The sequence below is a fragment of the Erpetoichthys calabaricus genome, chromosome 11 (assembly GCF_900747795.2).
Source record: "Erpetoichthys calabaricus chromosome 11, fErpCal1.3, whole genome shotgun sequence".
Classification (NCBI taxonomy): Eukaryota; Metazoa; Chordata; class Cladistia; order Polypteriformes; family Polypteridae; genus Erpetoichthys; species Erpetoichthys calabaricus.
In genome coordinates this window covers 79,056,068-79,080,385 of record NC_041404.2, presented here as the reverse complement: position 1 = coordinate 79,080,385, position 24,318 = coordinate 79,056,068, and the positions used below count along the sequence as shown (strand labels likewise).

At 43.9% G+C, this 24,318-nt stretch overlaps 1 protein-coding gene across 4 annotated transcripts in view; it reads right to left on the bottom strand.

Moving 5' to 3' along the window:
• Nucleotides 1-24,318, bottom strand: part of syn1 (synapsin I) — a 326,193-nt gene that overhangs the window by 28,073 nt on the left and 273,802 nt on the right. For all 4 annotated transcript variants that reach the window (XM_051933641.1, XM_051933643.1, XM_051933642.1 and 1 more), the window contains exons 10-11: nt 23,121-23,279; nt 22,422-22,524 (exon numbers count right to left, since the gene is read on the bottom strand). In XM_051933641.1, the coding sequence (XP_051789601.1) occupies nt 22,422-22,524; nt 23,121-23,279 (262 nt within the window). The remainder of the gene's footprint in view (nt 1-22,421; nt 22,525-23,120; nt 23,280-24,318) is intronic.

Genomic DNA, 24,318 nt, shown 5'->3' with positions numbered 1-24,318 from the left:
GGAATTACCTTTTACACTTAAACGGCGTGTACAAAGAAATTTTCCAATAAACCTTTACACTGTGCCACACACTTTATTGTTTGCTTTCTATTTGCATCATCTACACCTTCACACTATTCTATATCTCATTCATACATCACGCTCTTTGTCATTCCCAACACCAGGGGTTGGCGAGCGAAGCGAGCAGGGGGCGGAGCCCCCTAGTAACTATATATTGGTCATGGTCGATTACGCGACTCACTACCCAGAGGCGGTTCCGTTGCGCTCCGCTAACACGAAGAACATCGCACGGGAATTGGTCCTCCTTTTTTCTAGAGTAGGAATACCTAAGGAAGTCCTCACGGACCAAGGTACACCCTTTACCTCGGATACGTTCAGGGAGGTGGCCCGGTTACTCCGCATTAAGCATCTTAAAATGTCTGTTTACCACCCCCAGACCGACGGGCTGGTGGAGCGGTTTAATCAGATGCTTAAACAGATGCTGCGCAAAGTAGTCAGCGCGGACGGTAGGGACTGGGACCAAGTCTTGCCTCTTGTACTTTTTGCCTATTGCGAGGTACCTCAAGCCTCCACGGGTTTCTCCCCTTTTGAGCTGCTTTATGGACGCCAGCCCCGGGGACTTTTGAACATGCTAAAAGAGGGATGGGAAGCAGAGGCTCTTCCCTCCATGAATGTATTAGAGTACATCGCGCAACTGCGCGATAGACTGAATAAAATCAGACCCATTTTAAAAGACCATATGGCTCGTGCTCAGGCAGCGCAGGTTCGGTGTTACAATCGGAACTCGGCTCTCTGGGAGTTCCAGCCCGGAGACAGAGTGATGGTGCTCGTACCCTCGTCTCACTCCAAATTATTGGCACATTGGCTGGGTCCATATGAGATTAAGGAGAGAAAAGGGCTTGTGGATTATTTGGTGAAACAGCCAAATCGTCGACCAAGCGAGAGGGTGTACCATGTGAATTTATTGAAGCCATGGAGAGACCGGGTAAACCCCCCCTCCTCCAGTACAGCCCTCTCCCTTTTTTCGGACAAATCAACCCTTAATCTCGGTCCTGACTTGTCCCCCCTTCAACGCCGGGAGCTTGAACAAGCAGTCCTGGCCGTCCCAGACGTGGTCAGCGAGTTACCTGGCCGCACCTCACTGATTGAGCACGAAATCATTACCGATCCAGGGGTGGTGGTCCGGGAGAGACCCTACCGCCTCCCGGAGGCAAAACGTGCAGAGGTTGAACTGGAAATCAGGCGAATGTTGGACCTAGACATTATTGAAGAGAGTCACAGTCCTTGGTCCAGTCCTATCGTCCTCGTTTCTAAGCCCAATGGGTCTTGGAGATTCTGTAATGACTTCAGACGTCTCAATCAGGTCTCCAAATTTGACGCTTACCCTATGCCTAGAGTGGATGACCTACTTGAACGCTTGGGTATGGCCCAGTACCTGACTACTCTTGACATGACTAAAGGGTACTGGCAAATTCCCTTAACGGCATCCGCAAAAGAAAAGACTGCCTTTAGTACCCCTAGTGGACATTGACAAAATATGGTCCTCCCATTTGGACTGCACGGGGCACCGGCAACCTTTCAGCGTCTAGTAGACAGAGTGCTAAGGCCCCACCAATCCTATTGTGCTGCCTACCTAGATAGATAGATAGATAGATAGATAGATAGATAGATAGATAGATAGATAGATAGATAGATAGATAGATAGATAGATAGATAGATACTTTATTAATCCCAATGGGAAATTCACATTTTCCAGCAGCAGCATACTGATACAATAAATAATATTAAATTAAAGAATGATAATAATGCAGGTGAAAAAAAGACAATAACTTTGTATGATGTTAACGTTTTCCCCCCTGGGTGGAATTGAAGAGTCGCATAGTTTGGGGGAGGAACGATCTCCTCAATCTGTCAGTGGAGCAGGACAGTGACAGCAGTCTGTCGCTGAAGCTGCTCTTCTGTCTGGAGATGATACTATTTAGTGGATGCAGTGGATTCTCCATAATTGATAGGAGCCTGCTGAGCGCCCTTCGCTCTGCAACAGATGTTAAACTGTCCAGCTCCATGCCAACAATAGAGCCTGCCTTCCTCACCAGTTTGTCCAGGCGTGAGGCGTCTTTCCTCTTAATGCTACCTCCCCAGCACACCACTGCGTAGAAGAGGGCGCTCGCCACAACTGTCTGATAGAACATCTGCAGCATCTTATTGCAGATGTTGAAGGACGCCAGCCTTCTAAGGAAGTATAGTCGGCTCTGTCCTTTCTTGCACAGCGCATCAGTATTGGCAGTCCAGTCTAATTTATCATCCCAGCTGCACTCTCAGATATTTATAGGTCTGCACCATCTGCACACAGTCACCTTTGATGATCACGGGGTCCATGAGGGGTCTGGGCCTCCTAAAATCCACCACCAGCTCCTTGGTTTTGCTGGTGTTCAGTTGTAGGTGGTTTGAGTCGCACCATTTAACAAAGTCATTGATTAGGTCCCTGTACTCATCCTCCAGCCCATTCCTGATGCAGCCCACGATAGCAGTGTCATCAGCGAACTTTTGCACATGGCAGGTCTCCGAGTTGTATTGGAAGTCTGATGTATATAGGCTGAACAGGACCGGAGAAAGTACAGTCCCTTGTGGCACTCCTGTGTTGCTGACCACAATGTCAGACGTGCAGTTCCCAAGACGCACATACTGAGGTCTGTCTTTAAGATAGTCCACGATCCATGCCACTAGGTATGAATCTAATCCCATCTCTGTCAGCTTGTCCCTAAGGAGCAGAGGTTGGATTGTGTTGAAGGTGCTAGAGAAGTCTAGAAACATAATTCTTACAGCACCACTGCCTCTGTCCAAGTGAGAGAGGGATCGGTGTAGTATATAGTTGATGGGATCCTCCGCTCCCACCTTCTCCTGATATGCAAACTGAAGAGGGTCAAGGGCGTGTTGAACCTGTGGCCTAAGGTGGTGAAGCAGCAGCCTCTCCATGGTCTTCATCACGTGTGATGTCAGAGCAACAGGCCGAAAGTCATTCAGCTCACTAGGATGTGATACCTTTGGGACTGGGGTGATACAAGATGTTTTCCAAAGCCCCGGGACTCTCCCCTGTTCCAGGCTCAGGTTGAAGATGCGCTGTAGAGGACCCCCCAGCTCCGATGCACAGACCTTCAGCAGTCGTGGCGATACTCCATCTGGACCGGCTGCTTTGCTGGCACGAAGTCTCCTCAGCTCTCTGCTCACTTGCGCTGTTGTAATTATGGGTGGGGATGTCTCTCCTATGCTGTTATCAGCAGAAGGATGTGTGGAGGGTGCAGTACTCCGAGATGAGAGTGAGAGTGGGTTAGGGTGGTCAACCCTGTTAAAGAAGTTGTTCATTTGGTTTGCTCTCTTCACGTCTCTCTCGATGGTGGTACCCCGCTTCGAGCTGCAGCCAGTGATGATCTTCATCCCATCCCATACTTCCTTCATGCTGTTATTCTGCAACTTCAGCTCCAGCTTTCTCCTGTACTGCTCCTTCGCCGCCCTGAGCTGGACTCGGAGTTCCTTCTGCACGCGCTTGAGCTCATGCTGATCACCGTCTTTAAAAGCCCTTTTCTTCTGGTTCAAAAGGCCCTTGATGTCACTTGTAATCCATGGTCATCTATTCCAGCACCTGGGAGGAACATATATTGCAGGTGTACGCTGTTCTTGCCACACTAGCGAAGGCCAGCCTCCGCATTAACCCCCAGAAATGCTTCTTCGGCTTACAGGAGGCCAAATATTTAGGCTACCAGGTGGGGCGGGGACAAGTGAAGCCGCAATGTTCCAAAGTTAAAGACATCCTGGAATGGCCCCGTCCAAGTACCAAGAGACAGGTGCAGGCCTTCTTGGGGTTAGCCGGGTACTACTGCCGGTTTGTGCCCCGTTTCTCCGAGAGAGCAGCACCCTTGACTTCTCTTACAAAGAAAAGGGCTCCTTTATATGTGGTATGGGATGATGCTACGGAACAGGCATTCAGTGACCTGAAGAAGGCCCTGACAACGGCACCTGTACTAAAAACCCTTGACTTTTCCTTACCCTTTATTCTCCAGACCGATGCTTCAGACACAGACTTAGGGGCCGTGCTGAGCCAGAGCATCGATGGTGTCGAACACCCTGTTTTATACCTGAGCCAGAAACTGTTGGACCGAGAGACCAGGTATGCGGCGGTGGAGCGGGAGGCCCTGGCTATCAAGTGGGCAGTAACCTACTTCAGGTACTACCTGTTAGGTCGTGAGTTTACTCTGGTGACGGACCATGCCGCCCTTCAGTGGATGGCTCTTCACAAGGAGTTGAACCCTCGGGTTACCAGGTGGTTTTTGGACCTGCAGCCGTATAAGTTTACCGTCACTTACCGTCGGGGCAACCTGCAGGTCAACGCCGATGCCCTCTCCCGGGTTCACAACCTCTCGGTCAGGTGCGCCTGACCCGATGGGTCTGGGCTGAGGGGGGGGTCATGTCACGCACGCGCGCTTAGGAAGCCGCGGAAAGACTCAAAGTGTTATGTAAAACCGCAAGCCAGAAGGGAATGGCGGAGCACTAACCTCTCTCTCTTTGTTTTCGGCAGAAAAAAGGAAACAACATCTCCATGAAGACACCACCAGTATCCAACCATGCAATACCACTTCCGCATTCCCTCTGTCGATCCATGATGACGTCAGCATCCCACCATCCACCTTGGTCCCTTCCCAGCAGCCCTCACTTTCATTTCCGGTCCTCCTGCATAAAGATTCCCCCAGTGCGCCATCTTGTTGTCTACTGTTATTGTGATGTACAATATTTTGGACCTGAAATTAGTATTTACAGTATACGGGGCCGGAAAACCCCAACCCTTTGAGTGTCTTGTGTTCTTTTTACACAATATTATTGTGTGTGCTAGGATAGGGTGTTGCGTTGCCTGTTTGGAAGTGCATGAGACCCTATTGTGTATACTTTGCAAATTTTTTTTTCTGCTTTTTTTTCCGGTGTTGATTAATAACTATTCTGTTAATTTACATTCTGGGTGTTATTTTTATTATTTTTTTTGTGGTATTTGCACAACTTAAGAAGAAGATAACCAGGTGACTGATGTTGGCCTGCTTTCTGAAAAACTATGCTGTGCAATATACACTGTGAAGTGCAGCTAGTTAGCACAATTGATAGGTCAATTATAAGAAGCTTGCCGCACCAACTAGGAGTAACCTGAGAACAGGCAAAACCTAACTCATAGGTCAGTTCTCCTTTCTCACCAGGTGTTCATCCTTTCAGGAATCTCTGAAGTGGTCAAATCCATAACTGAACATCATTCTGGAAATAATATTCAGTTTGGCTCAGATAGTCCAATTTCTCCTTGATTGTTTCAGTTTATCTTCATTTTTAATAGTATTGGCAGTCATTACAGTAACTTTCCTGCCAAAAAAAATGCTGCTTTACCTCCTCCTCAGCCAGCGTGAAGTCCCTACCTTGCAGGCTCCTGAAAACTTGGTTTTCACCTAAGGTGCCTGTTTGTCTTCCCACAGACACCTTAATGCTACACCAATCCCAGTACGTTGCGGAGATGATCACTAGGAAGAAGAAAATCAGCTTGCATGCTATGCAGCCTTGCTGCAGTTTAGTGTCCTTTTTTTGAACTAAATAGAGGTAGGTCTCAAGTGTTAATTTTCTCAGTCACGGTTTTCCATTTCTGCCTACCATTCCACACTTCATACAGTGCATCCGGAAAGTATTCACAGTGCATCACTTTTTCCACATTTTGTTATGTTACAGCCTTATTCCAAAATGGATTAAATTCATTTTTTCCCCTCAGAATTCTACACACAACACCTCATAATGACAACATGAAAAAAGTTTACTTGAAGTTTTTGCAAATTTATTAAAAATAAAAAAATTGAGAAAGCACATGTACATAAGTATTCACAGCCTTTGCCATAAAGCTCAAAATTGAGCTCAGGTGCATCCTGTTTCCCCTGATCATCCTTGAGATGTTTCTGCAGCTTAATTGGAGTCCACCTGTGGTAAATTCAGTTGATTGGACATGATTTGGAAAGGCACACACCTGTCTATATAAGGTCCCACAGTTGACAGTTCATGTCAGAGCACAAACCAAGCATGAAGTCAAGGGAATTGTCTGTAGACCTCCGAGACATGATTGTCTCGAGGCACAAATCTGGGGAAGGTTACAGAAAAATTTCTGCTGCTTTCAAGGTCCCAATGAGCACAGTGGCCTTCATCATCCGTAAGAGGAAGAAGTTCAAAACCACCAGGACTCTTCCTAGAGCTGGCTGACCATCTAAACTGAGCGATCGGGGGAGAAGGGCCTTAGTCAGGGAGGTGACCAAGAACCCGATGGTCACGCTGTCAGAGCTCCAGAGGTCCTCTGTGGAGAGAGGAGAACCTTCCAGAAGGACAACCATCTCTGCAGCAATCCACCAATCAGGCCTGTATGGTAGAGTGGCCAGACGGAAGCCACTCCTTAGTAAAAGGCACATGGCAGCCCGCCTGGAGTTTGCCAAAAGGCACATGAAGGACTCTCAGACCATGAGAAAGAAAATTCTCTGGTCTGATGAGACAAAGATTGAACTCTTTGGTGTGAATGCCAGGCATTATGTTTGGAGGAAACCAGGCACCGCTCATCACCAGGCCAATACATCCCTACAGTGAAGCATGGTGGTGGCAGTATCTTGCTGTGGGGGATGTTTTTCAGCGGCAGGGACTGGGAGACTAGTCAGGATAAATGGAAAGATGACTGCAGCAATGTACAGAGACATCCTGGAAGAAAACCTGCTCCAGAGCGCTCTTGACCTCAGACTGGGGTGACGGTTCATCTTTCAGCAGGACAACGACCCTAAACACACAGCCAAGATATCAAAGGAGTGGCTTCAGGACAACTCTGTGAATGTCCTTGAGTGGCCCAGACTTGAATCCGATTGAACATCTCTGGAGAGATCTTAAAATGGCTGTGCATCGACGCTTCCCATCCAACCTGATGGAGCTTGAGAGGTGCTGCAAAGAGGAATGGGCGAAACTGGCCAAGGATAGGTGTGCCAAGCTTGTGGCATCATATTCAAAAAGACTTGAGGCTGTAATTGCTGCCAAAGTTGCATCGACAAAGTATTGAGCAAAGGCTGTGAATACTTATGTACATGTGATTTCTCAGTTTTTTTTATTTTTATTAAATTTGCAAAAATCTCAAGTAAAGTGTTCTGTGTAGAATTCTGAGGAAAAAAATGAATTTAATCCATTTTGGAATAAGGCTGTAACATAACAAAATGTGGAAAAAGTGATGCGCTGTGAATACTTTCCAGATGCACTGTATATAAACCCATATATAAACTAATGTTGATCAAAAAGGTCCAGGACTTGCAAGTGGCACTGTGGAGGCAGTGAACTGCACTGAAGTATTGAAAAAGGAATGTTCAAAGGCACATGTATATCTCTCCCCATTGCAGTAGTAGACATGAATAATCAAAACTTTCTCAAAGCAAAAAACATCTCTTTAAAATCACATTCACTGGTATCCACTTGACCTTATGCTAGATGATCTTTTTTCTTTTCAAGAGAACAGAACTTAAACTGAAAGGAATGAGATTTGATTACATTCTGACTTCCAGGAATTTTGGGACAAGTGCATATCAGCTTGGGGATATGACTTTGTAGGGAGTTTCTCAGAAAGAAGTCGTTAAAGAATGACTTAATTTTGGAACATTTAGATTTTTTCATTTTTCTTTTCCTCCTCCTCCTCCTCATGGTTTCTGTGGAATATTCGTACTCTGATGCCGGAGTCAATTTGCATGGTTTCTTTGTAACTGTAATAACTGAATTTTTTACATTCTTTTACAGTAGTTTCACTTAATTTGTTGATGAAGGTTTTCTTTATAGCTTTAACTGTGATTTCCTTGGCAGCTATTTGGTTTATCATTAATCGTTTAAGCTTTTAACATGCATTTATTTATTATTATTTTTTATGTAATTTATATGTAGCCTTTATCTAAAGTATATACTGTATTGTCTTATTGTAAACTGTTTTGCACAGTCATTGGCTCATCTTTGTCATCCTCTAAATATTTTAATACTTGTTAGCTGTTTGAGGTTGGGAGCATGCGCTGATAGCACATTGCCACACCCACCACATGATGAACCACCTGGACTGGAACCCAAGTTAAGTGGGTGACATCACCACACTGGAACAATGCGAGGGTTTTTTTTTTTTTATGGTGGCTGGAGTGCCAATACTGCCACAAACCCCAAGATTTTTCTGCAAGTTGGAGGACCTGCTTGCAGGGCTGGATGCAAATTAATGTCCTGCACAGGACGATGCAATTGGAGGTTAAGGACCTTGCTCAGGAGCCCAGCGGAGTAGAGTCACTTGTAGTGTTTATGGGATTTGAACTGGCCACCTTCCGATTGCTGGCACAAATCCCTAGCCTCAGAGCCATCACTCCATCCCTTCTGCGGTTCATTTTCCTACATTAGTAGAAATTATGTAGTGCAAGGGGTGTCGAGCCGCAATCCTGGAGGGCCGCAGTGGCTGCAGGTTTTCATTCTAAACCTTTTCCTAATCAGTGACCAGTTTTCACTGCTAATTAACTTCTTTGTCCTCTGAATATCACCTCATGAAAGGTAGGTCCTTGCTTTACATTTATTTATTTGGCTGACGCCTTTATCCAAGGTGACTTACAACATTTGTGATAAAATTGGTTAAGTTTCCTTTGCTTTTCCAATTGGAACACAGGCAGTTCAAATGACTTGCTCGTGGTCAGACAGTGTCAGTCACGGGATTTAAAACCACAAGCTCAGGTAATGTGGTGTACTGGTTAAGGCTTTTGGAGTTCAAACCCTAATTAATTCTTTTTTTCATTAAATGGCAGCCAAACAGAAATGAGATGTGAGGCAAGCCAGCAGATGACCAGCTAACACAGAATCAATCCAGCCATTCCATTCCTAGGCTACTTAACCTAATTCATGGTTGAGTATGAATGGAACTTATTTGATGAGCTTCAAGTACAAGACAAAGATGAACACTGTGAAACCATTGAAATGTCTGTCTGTTATCAACTCTGTAAGGGTCTTTATTTTATAATGTAAAAACAAACTTATTGTCCAAAAGCAGCAATGTATTATTGCAATGTATTGTAACAATGTACTGTTACACCATGGAAGACTCAAAGAGTGTCTGATTTAAAGAAAACATGCCCAAGAGCTGAGCGTAAATGGAGAAAAACTAAATTCATCGTCCACTGTGAAATATCCATCCATAACTCCATCCTCTTCCGCTTATCTGAGGTCGGGTCACGGGGACAGCAGCTTGAGCAGAGATGCCCAGACTTCCCTCTCTCCGGCCACTTCTTCTAGCTCTTCCAGGAGAATCCCAAGGCGTTCCCAGGCCAGCCGGGAGACATAATCCCTCCAGCGTGTCCTGGGTCTTCCCCGGGGCCTCCTCCCGGTTGGACGTGCCCGGAACACCTCACCAGGGAGGCGTCCAGGAGTCAACCTGGTCAGATGCCCGAGCCACCTCATCTGACTCCTCTCAATGCGGAGGAGCAGCGGCTCTACTCTGAGCCCCTCCTGGATGACTGAGCTTCTCACCCTATCTTTAAGGGAGAGCCCAGACACCCTGTGGAGGAAACTCATTTCAGCCGCTTGTATTCGTGATCTCGTTCTTTCGGTCACTACCCATAGCTCATGACCATAGGTGAGGGTAGGAACGTAGATCGACTGGTAAATTGAGAGCTTTGCCTTACGGCTCAGCTCCTTTTTCATCACGACAGACCGATGCAGAGCCCGCATCACTGCGGACTCCTCACCGATCCGCCTGTCGATCTCACGCTCCATTCTTCCCTCACTCGTGAACAAGACCCCGAGATACTTGAACTCCTCCACTTGAGGCAGGATCTTGCTCCAAACCCTGAGAGGGCACTCCACCCTTTTCTGGCTGAGGACCATGGTCTCGGATTTGGAGGTGCTGATTCCCATCCCAGCCGCTTCACACTCAGCTGCGAACCGATCCAGAGAAAGCTGAAGATCACGGCCTGATGAAGCAAACAGGACAACATCATCTGCAAAAAGCAGTGACCCAATCCTGAGTCCACCAAACCGGACCCCCTCAACACCCTGGCTGCGCCTAGAAATTCTGTCCATAAAAGTTATGAACAGAATCGGTGACAAAGGGCAGCCCTGGCGGAGTCCAACTCTCACTGAAAACGGGTTTGACTTACTGCCGGCAATGCGGACCAAGCTCTGACACCGGTTGTACAGGGACCGAACAGCCCTTATCAGGGGGTCCGGTACCCCATACTCCTGGAGCACCCCCCACAGGATTCCCCGAGGGACACGGTCGAATGCCTTTTCCAAGTCCACAAAACACATGTAGACTGGTTGGGCGAACTCCCATGCACCCTCTAGGACTCTGCTAAGGGTGTAGAGCTGGTCCACTGTTCCGCGACCGGGACGAAAGCCACTCTGTTCCTCCTGAATCCGAGGTTCGACTATCTGACAGACCCTCCTCTCCAGAACCCCCGAATAGACTTTTCCAGGGAGGCTGAGGAGTGTGATCCCTCTGTAGTTGGAACACACCCTCCGGTCCCCCTTCTTAAAGAGGGGGACCACCACCCCAGTCTGCTAATCCAGAGACACTGTCCCTGATGTCCATGCGATGTTGCAGAGACGTGTCAACCAAGACAGCCCTACAACATCCAGAGCCTTGAGGAACTCCGGGCGTATCTCATCCACCCCCGGGGCCCTGCCACCAAGGAGTTTTTTTGACCACCTCGGTGACCTCAGTCCCAGAGATGGGGAAGCCCACCTCTGAGTCCCCAGGCTCTGCTTCCTCATTGGAAGGCATGTTAGTGGGATTGAGGAGGTCTTCGAAGTACTCCCCCCACCGACCCACAACGTCCCGAGTCGAGGTCAGCAGCGCACCATCCCCACCATATACAGTGTTGACACTGCACTGCTTCCCCCCTCCTGAGACGCTGGACGGTGGATCAGAATCTCCTTGAAGCCGTCCGAAAGTCGTTCTCCATGGCCTCCCCAAACTCCTCCCATGCCCGAGTTTTTGCCTCGGCAACCACTGAAGCCGCATTCCGCTTGGCCTGCTGGTACCTATCAGCTGCCTCCAGAGTCCCCCATGACAAAAGGGACCGGTAGGACTCCTTCTTCAGCTTGACATCCCTCACCGCCGGTGTCCACCAACGGGTTCAGGGATTGCCGCCACGACAGGCACCGACCCCCTTACGGCCACAGCTCCGGTCAGCCGCCTCAACAATAGAGGCACGGAACATGGCCCATTCGGACTCAATGTCCCCCACCACCCTCGGGACGTGGTCGAAGTTCTGCCGGAGGTGGGAGTTGAAGCTACTTCTGACAGGGGCCTCTGCCAGATGTTCCCAGCAGACCCTCACAACACGTTTTGGCCTACCAGGCCTGACCGGCATCCTCTCCCACCATCAAAGCCAACTCACCACCAGGTGGTGATCAGTTGACAGCTCCGCCCCTCTCTTCACCCGAGTGTCCAAGACATGTGGCCGCAGGTCCGACGACACGACCACAAAGTTGATCATCGAACTGAGGCCTAGGGTGTCCTGGTGCCAAGTGCACATATGAACACCCTTATGCTTGAACATGGTGTTCGTTATGGACAATCCGTGACGAGCACAGAAGTCCAATAACAAAACACCACTCGGGGTCAGATTGGGGGGGCCATTCCGCCCAATCACACCCTTCCAGGTCTCACTGTCATTGCCCACATGAGCATTGAAGTCTCCCAGCAGTACGAGGGAGTCCCCAGAAGGTATGCCCTCTAGCACCCCCTCCAGGGACTCCAAAAAGGATGGGTACTCCGAACTGCTGTTCGGTGCATACGCACAAACAACAGTTAGGACCCGTCCCCCCACCCGAAGGCGGAGGGAGGCTACCCTCTCGTCCACCGTAGTAAACCCCAATGTACAGGCTCCAAGTCGGGGGGCAATAAGTATACCCACACCCGCTCGGCGCCTCTCACCGGGGGCAACTCCAGAGTGGTAGAGAGTCCAGCCCCTCTCAAGGAGATTGGTTTCAGAGTTCAAGCTGTGCGTCGAGGTGAGCCAGACTATATCTAGCCAGAACCTCTCAACCTTACGCACTAGCTCAGGCCCCTTCCCCTTCAGAGAGGTGACATTTCACGTCCCAAGAGCCAGATTCTGTAGCCGAGGATCGGACTGCCAAGGTCCCCGCCTTCAGCCACCACCCAACTCACACTGCACCCGACCTCCTTGGCCCCTCCCATAGGTGGTGAGCCCATGGGAAGGGGGACCCACGTTGCCTCTTCGGGCTGTGCCTGGCCACCAGGCGCTCGCCATCAAGCCCTACCCTCCAGGCCTGGCTCCAGAGGGGGGCCCCGGTGACCTGCGTCCGGGCGAGGGAAAACGCCGTCCAAATTTTTTGTTCATTATTGAAGGTCTTTTGAACCGCACTTTGTCTCATCCCTCACCTAGGACCAGTTTGCCTTGGGTGATCCTACCAGGGGCATAAAGCCCTGGACAACAGAGCTCCTGAGGACTGTGAAATATCGAAGGCTAAAATAACAGAATACAACAACATAGCACCGCACCTCAAGATGGACTATTTTTCTGCAAATTATATACTATAACAAAGCTAGTAATCCGAGAGTTTTATTCTGTACAATTGATCGTTTGCTAAACCCAGATCACTCAATGGAATGCCTCCAAAAAACTTCCAGTGAAACTTATGATGCTTTAGCTATATATTTAATTGCAAAATTAATGATATTAGAAATACTCTATGTATAGTACATCCCCCCAATACTGATCCTATTAAACCCCATGTTCCATTTTAAGCTAATTAAATTCTTTCACCAGGATGAATTTACCTGATCTATATAGAATAATTTCTCAACTGAGACCCTCCACCTGCGTTCTTGGCCCAATACCAAGAAGTTTTTTCAAAGAAGTATCCAGCTTACTAAATTTTTAGTGTTCTTGACATAATAAATTCATCATTAGATATGGCGGCCTTCCCAGAATGTTTTAAGACTGCTGTTGTTAAACCCCTGCTCAAGAAAAATAATCTAAACTCCTCTGTTTTTGAAAATTTTAGACCTATTTCTAACCTGCCTTTCTTAAGTAAAATCCTAGAAAAGGCAGTCCTTATGCAGCTAAATGATCACTTGAATAAACATTCGGTTCTTGACAAGTTTCAGTCAGGTTTTAAAACAAATCACAGTACAGAAACAGCACTTTTTAAAGTAGTAAATGTCTTGCGGGTAAATGCAAACAGAGGCCATTTATCTGTTCTCATTCTCCTAGAACTGAGTGCCGCATTTGACACCACTGATCACAATATTCTTATAAATCGCCTTAGTCAGTGGGTGGGCCTCTCTGGTTCGAGTTTTACTTAACAGGTAGAAAATTCTTTATTAGTTGTGGTAAGTATACTTTGAAGACGCATGATATTCTACATGGTGTTTCACACGGATCTATCCTGGGTCCACTGCACTTTTCGATCTACATGCTTTCATTAGGTCAGATTATCTCAAGGCATAATGTGAGCTACCACAGCTATGCTGAGAACTGTACTGGTGCTGGTCATAAAATTAGAATATCATGACAAAGTTGATTTATTTCAGTAATTCCATTCAAAAAATGAAACTTGTATATTAGATTCATTCATTACACACAGACTGATGTATTTCAAATGTTTATATTTCTTTTAATGTTGAAGATTATAACTGACAACTAATGAAAGTCCCAAATTCAGTATCTCGGAAAATTAGAATCTTGTGAACAGGTTCCATATTGAAGACACCTGGTGCCACACTCTAATCAGCTAATTAACTCAAAACACCTGCCAAAGCCTTTAAATGGTCTCTCAGTCTAGTTCTGTAGGCTACACAATCATGGGGTAGACTGCTGACTTGACAGTTGTCCAAAAGACGACCATTGACACCTTGCACAAGGAGGGAAAGACACAAAAGGTCATTGCTAAAGAGGCTGGCTGTTCACAGAGCTCTGTGTCCAAGCACATTAATAGAGAGGCGAAAGGAAGGACAAGATGTGGTAGAAAAAAGTGTACAAGCAATAAGGATAACCGCACCCTGGAGAGGATTGTGAAACAAAAGCCATTCAAAAATGTGGGGGAGATTCACAAAGAGTGGACTGCAGCTGGAGTCAGTGCTTCAAGAACCACCACGCACAGACGTATGCAAGACATGGGTTTCAGCTGTCGCATTCCTTGTGTCAAGCCACTCTTGAACAAGAGACAGCGTCAGAAGCGTCTCGCCTTTGGACTACTGCTGAGTGGTCCAAAGTTATGTTCTCTGATGAAAGTAAATTTTGCTTTTCCTTTGGAAATCAAGGTCCCAGAGTCTGGAGGAAGAGAGGAGAGGCACAGAATCCACGTTGCTTGAGGTTCAGTGTAAAGTTTCCACAGTCAGTGATGGTTTGGGGTGCCATGTCATCTGCTGGTGTTGGTCCATTGTGTTTTCTGAGGTCCAAGGTCAACGCAGCCGTCTGCCAGGAAGTTTTAGAGCACTTCATGCTTCCTGCTGCTGATGAACTTTATGGAGATGCAGATTTCATTTTCCAACAGGACCTGGCACCTGCACACACTGCCAAAGCTACCAGTACCTGGTTTAAGGACCATGGTATCCCTGTTCTTGATTGGCCAGCAAACTCGCCTGATCTTAATCCCATAGAAAATCTATGGGGTATTGTGAAGAGGAAGATGCAATACGCCAGACCCAACAATTCAGAAGAGCTGAAGGCCACTATCACAGCAACATGGGCTCTCATAACACCTGAGCAGTGTCACAGACTGATCGACTCCATGCCACGCCACATTGCTGCAGTAATCCAGGCCAAAGGAGCCCCAACTAAATATTGAGTGCTGTACATGCTCATACTTTTCATGTTCATACCTTTCAGTTGGCCAACATTTCTAAAAATCCTTTTTTTGCATTGGTATTAATTGATATTTTAATTTTCCGAGATACTGAATTTGTGACTTTCATTAGTTGTCAGTTATAATCATCAACATTAAAAGAAATAAACATTTGAAATACATCAGTCTATGTGTAATGAATGAATCTAATATACAAGTTTCACTTTTTGAATGGAATTATTGAAATAAATCAACTTTGTCATGATATTCTAATTTTATGACCAACACCTGTATTTATCAATGGCGCCTGATGATCCAGACTCTCTTGGTTCCCTGACCCAATGTCTTACTTGTGTTTCTGAGTGAACAAGGGGGCTCCGCCCCCTGCTCGCCTACCCCCGGCATTGGATATCCTGAAATACATTAGTCGACCCAAGCAGCACATTATTCCTAACTTCACTCCGCAGTAGTGCCACTCACAATATGGCGCGGACGCCTGCGCCTTCCGTACTTTATGGACCCGTGGGGCCTCCGTAGCCTCTTCCGTTTGAATCTGGGCTGCAGCGCAGAGTGCTCTTTTTTGTGTGGCTGTCGGTAGTCGTTAGCCATGGGCGCGTTGTTGCTTCATTTCTCATTAACGTCAGTTGAGCTCTTTTGTTTTTGGGCCGTGATTCCTTTGTGCGCGGTGGATACAACTTCGCGTGCGGTTTATGAGATGCGCGCTGTACGCGCCTGCGCAGTACGTCTCATGGTCACATCGCCGTGTACCTGCGTCCATGCCATCCGGTTTACCATTCTCGGTTAGTATATGGATGAGTAGTAATTTTCTCAAATTAATAAGAAGAAAACAGAAATCTTAGTGATTGGCAAAAATGGATATAATGAGGATATTAGAAATAAACTTCATCCATTAGGCTTAAAAATCAAGACAGAGGTAAAGAATTTAGGGGTAATTATTAGGGCCCACGATTTACCGCGGCAAGAAATCGTAAATTTCGCTGCATGTTTTTTTAAATTTGGCATGGCAAATGCAGTACCAGAACTCCAGAAGACTAATTCGTAACCGAAGAAAAATAAATTTTTCTTATTCTTAATCCTTAATAATAATCAATCATAATTTGTAATACTAATCAAATAGGTATATCAAAGCGTTCACATCCGCACATTTTAATCCACAGATTTGCTTTAGGCAAACGATGCTGAAACATATGTAGGCATAATATTATTCTAAACAAACTATTGAATAATGTTTCTATAGTTATTGTTTATTTATTGGCATTGTTTATAAAACGGCACTGTAAGCTCGTAGGTTTTCTTGTGACAGAGAATATCGCAGTGGTGACAACACCGATCCATATTTTGAGAACGAACGTTCCACATCAACAGAAGAGATCGGCAATGCAATGTAAAGTTTAGCAAGAGCTGCTAAGCGAGGCAGTCTGTCCTCTAAGTCATGGCAAAAAGCAGTGATATCAGCTGGAATTACTTCACATGATGCTATGTCCAGATAAGCTTGCCATTCATCTGCTGCAGCCATCATTGTTGCCACCGATTGTGCATGATCAGCAAAAGTCTATTGCTGGCTGTTTGGTTCCCACAAAATATTCTTCAAGTTTAGCAGCATCATTGTGCTTTGCATCTTCACAGCTGCTGGTTGCAATTGGAAATCCGGACGATTTCAGGCAAGACAGTAAGTCAGACACTTTGTTGTAGACATCGACAGCCATGAATGACTATGCCTCAAAATAAGTCAGTGTTCATAATTGGCTGGCAGTGAACAGATACAAATTCAAGTTCAGCTCTCAGCTCGTTAAGTTTATTAGTACTTTGCAGCAACGCCGACAGCTTCTTTAACTGGACTGTAGCTCCACTGTGTTCGATTTCAGTAGCAATGAACGAGATATAATAGTCTAGATACTCAGCGTGATACAGCACTACCTCGAACCATCTTGTGATGACTGGAGTTGGCGGCATGACTGCCTTTTCAACTTTCATTTGTCGCAGATGATGAAGATATCTAGCATGACGTCCTGATGCTTTGGAGAATATGGCCTTGACAGAAGCAGCCAGCATATCACAAAGTTGTAGTGCTTCACGAAACTCTTCTCCAACTAATGACAGGATGTGGGCCCAACATGTGACATGAACGGCATTTGGCAGTATTCCTCGCAAACTGTCACAAAAACATTTTTTCATATAAGCTGCATTATCCGTAACAAACGCTACAATTTCATCGAAGTGCACATTAACCTCAGTCAGTGTATGGATAATTAGCTGCGCAATGCTTACATTGTTCACTTCGGTTAAAAAATCTGTGTTCACTAACATTGCTGTGCATTCATCTGGTTTAAAAGCATTGAGTGGTTGAATAAACACATTCACAGCATAACGTCCAACAACATCCGTTGTTTCATCGGCAATAATGACCACTTTCTGTCCGGCTAGCTTCGCTGTTATATTAGCCTGTTGTTGGTTGAAAATTCTTGTAACATATAGTTCCCTAACTGTATTAGCCTGCAGTATTCCACCACCGCCCTTCAGGTTCTTGTGCATAAAACTACGCATAGTAGGGTTGTCAAGTTTCTCCAGTGGTATATTGGCTGCCATAAATGCTTCAACCAGTTCCATCACTAACGTATCTTTGGCAGCAGTTGATCGTTCAATGCATCCGGTAATAGTACTTTGTCGTTTGCTGCTTGTGGGGTCATTCGTGGCCTCATGTTGTCGTTTATTTGCATGCTCTGTGTACTTTTTTTGTCCCCAGATGATCAGTTATAGTCTGGTATCTAACATGATCGACCGGTTCGTTACAAGTCTTGCACCACAGTAAACCACCTTTGGCGCAGAATTTATCCATTCCAAATTCTTTTAACTCGCTGTTCCGGTCCAATATTCACTGCAGTTTTATTGCATTGCTTGTTATTGTTATTGGCCATACTCAAAGATTCATTTTACTAAATTTAAATAAGCCTAATTGATTGTAAAGTACACGATAGGTCAAATTGTTACCACAGGCAATAAATCGATTTAAAAATTGCTACAAGTACCACCAATGCTATAAATCGACTTAAAAAATTAATGTTTACTCTTCCAACGGAAGGGCTAATGATGTAATGAGATGATGCAATAGGCTCAAGAAAGAACTTAAAGAAGTAATCAAAACTAATCGTACTAATATCAGTATGCCTCAAATGGTGAGATTTCATTCAGATTTGGTATTTTCCGCGGCTGTTAGGTTAATTCCGCAGCGTGGCGTTTTACCGCTGCAAAACCCTAAATTCCGCGGTGTGGCATTAAATTCCGCGGGCCACGGTAAATTGTGGGCCCTAGTAATTATTGACTCTGACCTAAATTTTAAATCACATATTAATCAGAACACTAGAACAGTATTTTTTAACTTAAGAAATATAGCAAAAGTTAGATCCCTTATAACTTTGCAAGATGCTGAAAAATTAGTTCATGTTTTTTTTAGTCGACTAGATTAGTGTAATGCACTCCTCTCTGGACTACCCAAAAAAAGACATCAGTCGATTGCAACTAGTGTAGAATGCAGCTGCCAGAATCTTAACTAGAAAAAAAAATTCAAGCACATCTCTCCAGTTTTGATGTCACTACACTGGTTACCTTTGCCATTTAGAATTGACTTTAAAATACTGCTTATGGTTTACAATGCCTTAAATAATCTCGCTCCATCCTATATTTTGGAATGCCTCTCACCTTGCACTCCAAATCGTAATCTTAGATCTTTGAATGAGTGTCTGCTTATAATTCCAAGAGCTGAACTTAAAGTGGTGAGGCAGCCTTCTGCTGTTATGCAGCTAAAATGAGGAATAGCTTACCGATAAAAATTCGCCAGGCTAATACGGTGGAGCACTTTAAAAAAACTGCTAAAAACCCATTACTTTAATACAACCTTCTTATAGTTTCATTATGAGTGTAACCCTGATATTCTGTATATACATTTAATTATCATTTTTACCATGACTGTGCAATCCTTACTAACCCCTACTTTCTCTGCTGTTCTTTCTCTGGTTTTCTGTGGTGGCAATCTGCACCACCACCACCTGATAAAGGCACCGTGCTGTCCCTACATAGATGGATTGAAGGCCAGATGTCCACATGACCATCATCATCTAATTCTTCCACGTGAAGCCTGAAAACCATGAGGACCAATTTCTACCTAACATAAATGATCTAATGTCCAGTGGGGGCTGGGCAATCGTGACCTCAGAACCCCTGCAGATTTTTTTTTTCTCCATCTGGAGCCTTTTTTTTTCTTTTCTATCCTCCTGGCCATCAGACCTTAATTTATTCTTTGGTACTTAGTATTGCCTATTCTTATTTTTATTTTTTCTTTCTTCATCTTGTAAAGCACTTTATCATTTGTGTGAAAACATGCTCTATAAATGTTGATGTTGCTGTATTTAAAGTAAAGTTACAAACAAATGCATGGTAATGCAAATTACAATAACTATTGACATTTAAATCAAATACTACTTTTACACATTAAGATATTAACCAATGAAAGTTACCTTAATAGGGAACTGGGCCATCTTGAGCCACCAGGACAGATTATGTGTACCTAGAAATTGATTATACAAGTTTGGTCCCAATTATCTATGATAAATTTGGTCATCATGGCATTGTTGTGATGGTGGAGGTAGAAAAATCGTAAGTAGCTGAGACAACACTTCCCATAAGTACTCAGTTGGATGGTGATTTCTTGACTGGGTTCACACTGGTATGTGATTTATATTTTTGCCATTATATTCAAATCATTCACTTGACTATTCATGCTGTGTGGTTTGAGGCATCTTCATTCTATAAATCCTACTACCATCAGGACAGAAATGCTTGGTCAGTAAATGAGTATCACCTTTCTAAATTGCTTTGTAGTTACTGATATTTACCTGGCAATCTAAGACAATCAGTGGAGGAAAACCATACCAATGAAATGCACCTTACAGCATATTACAACAAATAGAACCCCTTCGCTAATTATGTTCTCTGTGCCACTTTACCTGCAAATATACATTTTCATATGTAATAAGAGATGTATTTACTATAACTCAAGCACTGTATCTCCCTCTGCGACGATCTGCTCTACCTTGTGAAGAATCTGCAGTTAAGCAGTTTTCTCAAGAAAGTTATCTTAGCAAACACCTCTTTCTTAGAATTAATGAGATCTCTTCTTCAAACAAATATTTTAAGTATTTTGGCTTGATAAGCATGTTAATAAATTATCTGAATAATAACTGGATGTTGAATGTCTAGTAATATTGATGGTAGAAGCACACGCTGACTGTATAATTTGTATCCCTCATTTACTCAAGTGTCTCCTTTTGTGAAACATATATGTCTCTGTATTATATAAAAAAATCCTTCGACGCGACAAGGCTTTTTGGAAGAGAGATTTTTTTCAAGTCCCACGCCCTCCTCTCAAACATTTTCAAACAAGGCCATGGTTCTCTCAACTCTGTGGTCGCACAAAAATTAAAGCTATGACAAGTTCAATTTCGAAGAAACCACAATTCGGTCAGGTGTATATTTATGATCACAGAGAAGTGATGCAACATTGAATCAAAAGAGTTAAACAATCAGATGTACAGTATTAAAAATTATTCAGCCAGTAATGGATACAAATCCATACATTCAAAAGTATTGCACTTTGCACAAAATTTATCTGCAAAACACGAACAAAGAAGTTTTCTTGGATATTTCTATATGAATCTGAAAGATCACGGTCGCATTTATAATAAACCAACATGTAACAAATTGTCAGCGATAATAGTTTCGAAAGATGAAGATATCAAAGACTGAGTTGATATTCGTGTTTATCCAAAAGCAAAGCACATTTCATCGTTTCTGTGTAATAAATCGCCTCATTCCGATGCTTTTCCCAGATGGCGAAACAGGATGATTGTATAATATTAAACACACGAAATCAGATAAATGAATAACACCCACACAAGATTTCGGGTCAAAATTAGTGATACGTCCAAATGTATTTAACCCACTTCTGTCATCTCAATATCTATCACAACATTACATTATTAATGCATATCTAAAAGTCAAAGCTAATCGTCTCTTTATTAAATCAAATCAAGCAAAACTTAGAATGGAACATATGCAAGGTCTCATTGATCATGTTCAAAATTCAAATATCAATAGCTCCAACAAATTCAAAGTAGGTAAAGCAGTAATATTACCATCATCATATCAAGGTAGTCCAAGAGCATTGCAACAGTTATATTGTGATGCAATGGCAATATCCCGAACTATTGGTTGGCCAAATTTATTTATTACAATGACTTGCAATCCACAGTGGCCAGAAATTCTTCGATTCTTGAGAACAATGCCACCGGCTACATCGGTTCTGGATATTTCGACATCGTAGGTAGATTTGTTTTATCAAAAAGTCTTAGTTTTATTGAAAGAACTCGAAACGGTGTTAGGTCAAATCAGAGCATACATTTACACGCTCGAATTTCAAAAATGGGGTTTGCCTCACATGCATTTATTGGTTACTTTGAAAAATAAATTATTAACTGCTGATGATATAGATTGGAATTTCAGCATAGACAAACCTAACAGAAACCTATCCTGAATTATGGTACATAGTCATTAAACACATGTCTCATGGACCTAATTTAAAAGATTCAGTATGTTGGGACTCAAAAGAAAAAGTGTTTAAAGAAAAGTCGGTTTATTTATTAGAGAGAGAGAGAAATGATATTCACTCACGGACAGTTATACATTGCGTTTTCACGATGTAAGTCCAAACATGGAATCAAAATTCAATATGATATTGAAGAAAAGTTCATCCCAAATATTGTTTTTACTGAAGTTTTAAAGTAAAAGTTAAATTTTACAAAGTATTTGCGCTTTAATATCAAAGACAAACAGAATGAAAACGTATAACGCAACAAATACATATAACAACATGAAACAATTTTCTTTCAATTTACTACATTTTACTGTTTTTAACTATGGTTAATTACTCACTGAAATGTAAAATAGTTAGTTCTATAATGCATATGTAACAGTTCCCATGAAAATAACAATCTCTTTAAATTGTATATCCAGTCACCCAGGGGGCAGAGCCCCTAGTATTTATATATTTTTTACACTTTTTTAATGAGGTCACTAGACAGTACATTGATGAAACAAATATTGGCTCATCTTCTAAAGTTTGCATATGGCTGACCAATGGGAGAAGGGGTGACCAGCACAATGCTAATGTGTTTTAAAAGATACGGTGTACTTTTTTTTTTTTGATTCAGTATTTAGACCTGGAAGCAAACCACCATCATTTGATTTTTGCCATAATTCAAACTCTAAATTACCCTTTTTTTTCACCTGCCCCCACCGATGAATCCCAGAGACTTGCATGCTCAGTTATTTGACCGCTCTAAATTTGCCCTGTATAAGTGGATATATGCATGTCAATAAGTGAGTCCTATGGTTTGATTTAAACTCTGCTTTGTAGCTCTAGATTTGACCTTCCATACTATATTCATATTGAAGCTATGTGTCAGCAATAAGATTCATATAGAACTCACCTTGTGGAGGAGGACGCTGCTGGGCTGGGGGTCCTTGCTGGGTTCCAGGAAGTCTTTGCTGTGCTTGGGCAGGCTGAGGTGAGACAGCTTGCTGCATTGTGGGCTAATCGAGGTAGAGGAGTGTAGTTTGGACAGACAGAATGACAAATGAAAGGGGGCAATTAGTGAATAGCAAACAGACAAAATGGTAAGTTTTGTTTTTAGTAAGTGAATTAATCCGAAAACAAGCCTAGCTATGGCATTCTATAGTGTATTGTTATACTAGATTTTCCCCAACAGTGCAATTATTTATTCATTACTGAATTATTATTATTTTAGACACTGTGCCATAGTCATGTCAGGGCCATTGTTTGTTTATAATACAAAGTGTTACAGAATCAAAGCTTTAACAGTGCAACATGAACATACACAAGATAACAATATTTATGTGAGATTCTTTTGGGATTTTTAGATTCCACTAAAGGCCCATATCAAAAAGTACTAATAAGCCACTGGAAATGGGAAAATGAGATAAACCGCTTTATAAAAACAAGATTCCACTTTGGCAGTGCACTATTCACTATCTGATCATATTTGCTTTAGCATTTTAAGGAATAATTAAGGTTTACAGTGTTTGTTACACTTTGTTATCTCCCTTCTAAGAGATAAAGTGGAAGATCAGAAGTTAGAAATACTGTAAACAAAACAGTTCCAACATACCTGGGCTGTCTGGGCTGTCTGGGCTGTAGGCGGCCGAACTGGAGATGGAATTGGTGTTCTCGCCATGGTCTGGTTCATTTTACTGAGAACCAGGTCGGCTATGAGACCACGGTCTTCATCTTGGTGTTCTCCAATGAGAGGCATAGAGCAGCCGACCACCTAAATGAGATAAATGTGTGATTTATATATATATATATATATATATATATATATATATACTGTATATACATGACATTATTTAAATAGCTTGTGAGTTCAAAACCACATAGAGGGACATCCATATATATATATATTTTTTTTTTTTTTTTTAAGTTTGGGTACATAACACTTTGTCCTGGGTATGACGTTAAACTGCATCCAGCCCTGCAAGCTGTCCTCCAACTTGCAGTGAAATCATGGGGGGTGGTGGCAGGATTGGCACTCCAGCCACCATAAAAAAAACTTCATGCAGCTGCTGAGATGACAGACAGGACTCCTTTCTGCTCTCTGTGGGAGTAGCTCTGCTGCAGCTGCCCATAGGAAGGCTGCTCTCATTATAAAGGAGATGGCGGAATGCCCTTGGGAGCCCCATTTCCCGGAAGAGTCAAAACCGTCGTAGAGCCAATGGGATCAGGACTGTTTGGGATTAGAACTGGTGTGGTGCTAAGGCATCACCCACTGCATGGCAGCACTCAGGGTCCCAATTTGAAGCAGCCCATCCGGGTAGGCGTAGGCGTTTTGTCTCTCCTGGCATGATGATCATCATCCTCTGCTGTCGGAGGAGCTTTGTAAACTCTGCATCCCAGTGGCGGCACTCTCTGAGGTGTGCAGACCTGGGACTGGCCAGGTGCCAAGGCATCACCCACTGCATGGCAGCACTCCAGGTCCCAATTTGAGGCAGCCATCCAGGTAGGCGGAGGCGTCTTGTCTCTCTCACATGATGATCATCATCCTCTGCTGTCGGAGGAGCATTGTAAACTCTGCATCCCAGTGGCGGCACTCTCTGAGGTGCGCAGACTTGGGACTGGCCAGATCTCTGTAGTTGGGTACACTTTTTATTTGCCTGGTTGCTCTGATGGCTGTCATACTCAGGGAGTAGCTGTTGCTGTGGCTGATCAGCACCGGTTGATGGTGTCCGATGTCACTCCTTTCGACAAGCGTATTATGAGACTCTGATTAAGACACTCTCTAGATGCCTTGTCTGTTGTCTCAGTGTATG